This window comes from Anser anser (assembly GCF_964211835.1).
Source record: "Anser anser genome assembly, chromosome: 8".
In the NCBI taxonomy this organism is placed as follows: Eukaryota; Metazoa; Chordata; class Aves; order Anseriformes; family Anatidae; genus Anser; species Anser anser.
The window spans coordinates 2,923,884-2,929,373 of NC_139728.1; the positions used below are offsets into that span (position 1 = coordinate 2,923,884).

At 35.3% G+C, this 5,490-nt stretch overlaps 1 protein-coding gene across 50 annotated transcripts in view; it reads left to right on the plus strand.

Moving 5' to 3' along the window:
• LOC310903314 (uncharacterized protein) overlaps nucleotides 1-4,887 on the plus strand; it is a 53,631-nt gene extending 48,744 nt beyond the window's left edge. For all 50 annotated transcript variants that reach the window (XM_083846309.1, XM_083846355.1, XM_083846353.1 and 47 more), the window contains 6 exons: nucleotides 316-354; nucleotides 793-831; nucleotides 2,125-2,163; nucleotides 2,722-2,760; nucleotides 3,516-3,545; nucleotides 3,997-4,887. In XM_083846309.1, coding sequence (XP_083702435.1) covers nucleotides 316-354; nucleotides 793-831; nucleotides 2,125-2,163; nucleotides 2,722-2,760; nucleotides 3,516-3,545; nucleotides 3,997-4,095 — 285 coding nt within the window. In that variant the 3' untranslated portion in view covers nucleotides 4,096-4,887. The remainder of the gene's footprint in view (nucleotides 1-315; nucleotides 355-792; nucleotides 832-2,124; nucleotides 2,164-2,721; nucleotides 2,761-3,515; nucleotides 3,546-3,996) is intronic.
• Nucleotides 4,888-5,490: the final 603 nt, after the last annotated feature.

The following is a 5,490-nucleotide window of genomic DNA, read 5'->3' on the forward strand; positions in this document are numbered from 1 at the left end:
AGAACCATACATAAAGAGACTTGACATCCATACATTTGTCAAAGAGTAGTCTTAGCGGGTGTTTTGTGATGGCCAAATTTACTAATTTCAGCTGTTAAAGAATTTAGAGCAATTAGTCAGAAGTCTTTCAACTGCATCTTTTTAGATTAATACACTTCCAGATTGCTGCGGCTATCTCCTGTCACAAGGTCTTTCTATGATATTTCATTCTGCACAGCAAAAAGGAGTAACTGTTGTTATTCTATTATTCTGTGAATACTTAAGTACTTTTTTTCCCATTATTTTATTTATTTGTTATTTTTTATTTTTTTATAGGGATCTTCTCACTCAGGAAGCAGCCAGTATGGCGGGCAGGTGAGTGTATTCTCTTCCCATCACTGCTAATGCTTTCCCTGTACTCTCCGGGTCAGTTATTTGATGCTGAAAGATGCATTCATTTTTACTGAGCTTAAATATCTGACGTAGATGGATATGTAAATATCTATTAAAGTAGCTTCAGCAAGTTGAATACAATAATTATATATATTATTATAATTACTGCTCTGTGTAAAACGTATCTTTGATCATACTGTAATCATTACATGGTGCTTCAAAACACTGCTTTCTTGATTCAGAATAATAAATTGCTGTTGTTCTGAGGTATAGTAGATAGATGAAGTTTTAAGTACCTCAGTTAGTTTTGTTCAAACAACATTCAAGTAAGTTTGTCCTAAGTACTGCACAAATGGTCTCAAGACAGTGACAAAAGATCTTTTTTATTCAATTAAAAGTTGTTTTATTGTCTTCTTACAGGGCTCATCTTCTTCAGGAGGCCGACAATATGGTAAACCAGTAAGTAAAAACTTTTCAAGTTCAACTTTTTTTTGTTTGTTTGTTTTCTGGTATGCCTGTTTTTTCATTTTGCTTTTTTTTTTTTTAAAGAAAAAAATGTAGCCAATTAATTACAGACATTTTCTGAGAGTTACTTAAAATAAATATGCAGTGTGTCATTATTTACTGGGATAATCTCAACAAATGCAAACACAATATTTATTTTCACTCAGTAGATAATTTTTTGCCAGCATTTTACTCAGTAAATGGACTGTGTCATTCTCTAGGTTATTTTTAGTAATAACAGAATGAGATTACAGGACCGTTATTTTTAGTAAGGGACTTTCATGAACAGTTACTTCTGTTTAAATTCATTCAGCAATCATACACTGTGTGTTCAGGGATCACTTTTTCAATTACTTTATATCTATATGTCTTTGAAAATATTCCTGGCTTTCTTTGAAGAAAATATTTTCTTTTTGGAGGACATATTAGTTGCTACTTCACTATGTTTATTTTTACCTTTTCCCTTTAAGCATTTTCAACCATGTAATTTAGACCTTGCTCTTGTCAATCAATTGCAGGAGATACAAATAAGCATATGCAATGTGCTTATTTCATGCTTCTCTCTTATAGAACATAAGATGTATTCACCTGTTCATTAAAAAGTGGGCACAACTGTTAAATTTTTGTCCATCTAAATCATAAAGCAGAGACATTTTATGTACCATATTTGATGTCACTTCTTAAAGAGTCAATGCCCGTGAGATTTCTTGTTGGCGATGTCATTCAAATAAGCAGAGCTACTTTGTCAGAGGACCAAATATGATTTTATAGAATAACTAGCTTTTCAGTATTCACTTTTATTTTAAATTATGTCCCTTATTAGAGCTTTTTTGGGGCTGTATAGGGAGCATAAAGACTCTTAACGTTTCCTTTTTTTTTCATTCTTCATTTCAATTTTAATTTACCTTTTTTTCCTAACTGTAGACTGATTCCAAATGAATGAACGTATAATTTGACCTTATTTTTTTCCTTTCTATATATTGAATACATTACAACTACAAACCAACTCCTTCTTAAGAACTTTGAATTACATTTTCTATGACTAATACATCATACCAACAAATATTTACAACAGAACAATGCTAAGCATTCTTAATTCACATAGCCTTCTCTCTGGGATTTTTGGGTGACTGGGCATAAAATACGTTTCATTCTCCTGTGGTCCTTTATTCCAGATAGCTAGAATATAATGAAGTACAAATAAGCTTAGAGTCAAAACTAACTGGCTATTTTTATTTTTATTTTCAGGGTTCATCTTCCTTCGGAGGCAGTAATCAAGGAAAACCAGTAAGGACATTCTTCTTTCAGTATATCACAACCAACTTGGAAATGTTGATTATAGTATTTAAAATAGGTAACAGTACTTTGGGTGAAATTTAAAATTATGTTACAATAGTAAATACAAATCATAGATGCCTGACAAAACTGGCCAGTAAATTAAAGTTGGAATATTTTGTTCGAACCTCAACCTTAGGATGAGGCTGCATTCATTCCTCCCACCAACAAAGTTTTGATATATCTGTTATTTGTCCAGGGGAATGTGCTTGGATAATTCTGTTAGGAATGATGTATTTAAATACCAGGGTAGCTGTTTCAGTTTCAAATTTTGTTGTTCACTCAGATTGATACGTGGCTTTGAAAATCTTCTGAAACTGTTCATGGAATAAAAAGGGTGTAGCTGTGCTTACTTGAGACCATTCACTTAAAATAGGAGAAAAAATTGCAAGGAAAATGTAAAATGAAAGTCTACCAATATGGGGCATTTTCAAGACTCATGTGTGTTCTTTAAACAGTTCATGAGGAGTCCACTACAACAAAAGTAAATGTCTTATCAATATTTTGCAGGGCTTCTCTAACTCAGGAAGCACTTATTCTGGGAAACCGGTAAGAAAAATTTCATCATAGCATTTGCACCTTCTTTTCTTAGTAAATAAAAAAAAAAAAAAAAAAGGATGGTTGATGGTTGGTAGAGCAATTTCTGGATGATTTGGTCTGAAGATAACACTGTGTATTAGTTCCTTTTGTATTAGAGCATATTTAAAGAAACTGCTATTGGATATGCAGCCTCAGGTTGGGGAAACTCTTGATTTCAGTTATATTTTAAATCTGAATTTTTATTGCTTTACGTTCCAGTTAGTGACCTTGTTACATTTTGCTGTCCCCCATTTTTGAATTCCTGTTCTCTGTGTAGGTTTGTGTAGGTCCTGCTCAGTTAATCCTCGGGTTTTGCTGTTGTTTGTTTGTTTTGTTTTGTTTGTTTTGATTAACCCAAGTCTTGAGTCTTTCAATTACAGGTTACTTCTTTCCCTGTTCCCTCCGTTTTTATTTTTTAGCACTATTTGATTTTTAAAATCCTCTTTCAAACACAGGGATAAGAAACTCTGTATGGGATGTGATAATGGAATGAGAGAAAAATAGGCTTTTGCCCCTTCATCAACTTTAGCTGACATTTTCACATGTAAAATGGGATAAAGAGAATGTGGAACTAAAACTATTTCCTTCATCTGTCTGAATCTAACCCACAGTATATTTTTTATTGTTATTTTTTTAAAATTTAATGATCTTGGACAAAACTGTCTTCAAAACCATTGAGTGGGAACACTTCTAGATCTCCTTACTTATTATTTTTTTGTTTGCAGAATTCACCTTCCTCAGGGGGCAGTCAAGTGGTAAGCAATTTTCCTCTTTGTGGTTTCTACTGGTTTCTTCCTATTTATGTATTGCAGAAAATGGAAAGAATTGATTATATTTGTGAGGTATAAACAATATATAGATTGTCAGATTTCCTGTATGTGAATAAGCATTTGAGACTGCATGTGCAATGTACATATAATAAATGGGAACAGTATCAATAAAAATGTAGAAAAGCAGGACCATGTAGGTGCTTTATTCTTTTGAATTTATACTTTTTATACTCCTGCTTATTGCTTGAAAACTGAACACCTGTTGAGTTGCACATACTGCAGATGTGGCACATGGTTTTTTTAATGTCAGAAGTATCTACACAATAGAAGGGGCTAACAGGAAAAGATTTCTCTGAAACTTTCTATGCTTTTAATAATAGTAATGAGTGGAATTATTTTGAATTTGGTTTATCAAGATTGCTCTCTGTTTTTATAGAGCTCTGCTGGGAAACACTCCAGTCCCCGACTCCTGCTGTTGTTCAGTGTTTTGAGTGCCTTTGTACTCTCTGCTGTTACATCAAAATGGTCTATATGAACTTCTGAAGATGTGTTTGGCATCCTAGACATGGATTGTACACAGTAATATTAGATTAATTACTCGATGTCAGAAAAAAATACCCTTAAGTGAAATTGGCAGATTGTATTTGGTTATCATGTTCTATGTCTGGTTAATATGTCATGTCTTTCATTAGTTTATCTTCTGGTTTTAGTCATTAGTAGATATCATTAGTTTTGTCAGTGTTTTAGGCATCGTTTTAGGTATTATTTTAAGAGAGAGCATATTGTACCTACCTATACGATTTTTTTTAAATTATTTTTATGTCCAGTCAGGAATGTGATGAACACCTATCTGAACTTTGATTGGTGAGAGAATCAAATGCTTAGAAAATTCTTGGTTAGTAACCACAGCAGAAGGAAGTCAGATAGTTTTATGTGCAAACTGAGCAGTGTCCAGGTCCTCACCACTTAAAATAAAGATAACCTGTAACTTCTGGTAAGCATATGTCCATAGTATAGCAGAAAATTGCTAAAATAATATCAGAGCATTGGCTTTAGTCTAGTGTAGTCAAATTCAAGTTTAATATGGAGGTTGCAAAGTGAAAAATCTAAAAGGACTAAAATCTGTGGGGTATTAAAGCATATTTATTAAAGAAGCCAAACAGCTCAAAGCAAAGAAATATTAAACTCTGATCAAACGGATTGCAAATAAGCTAGGGCAGCACAGGAGGCAGTTAGGTCAGTTGCCTGGAAGCTGCTGAAAACCAATGTATTTTTCTCCGGGAAGGAATCGAAATGTAATAAAGTTCACAAGACTGGTTGTATCTTAGGATTGGCTCCTTTTCTGAAGTATTTTGTCTAGCTTATGATACGTGATGTATCTGCAAGTTTAATCTCAAGAATGATGCTGATATCTACAAGCAGGTACAGGACATGTGGGCACAGAGGACCATGGCCCATCCTTAGCTTCAAGAGCTGTTTCACCGCTTGCAGTAACACCTTTTGGATGTTTGGATCCAACGTTTTGGAGCTGCCACCATTGGTGCAGTGACCATGGCAGTGGCACATGGGTGGCAGCGGTGTGTCCATGGCGTTACTGCTGATACCACCTTGGCAGCAGTATCCCTGGAGCCTGCATTTCACCCATTTTTGTCCCTCGTGTCAGACGGCCCATGGGACGTGCCCTCCATTGCCACCCATCTACACGTTAACCTGGATCCCTGAAGCCATAATTGAAGCATAAAAGATATGAATGTCATCTTGACTATTGGGTCGATAATTAAAATAACGCTGTTTTAATTTAAGAGCCCACTGCGAGCTGGCCTTGCGCTCCTTCACTAGGCACACCGCAGCTTCCCTGCCAGGCCGCCCCCTCGCGGGGGGAGGCCCCGGGGGCTCGGTGCCCTCACACAGCGGCGGCCCCGGGGGCCGG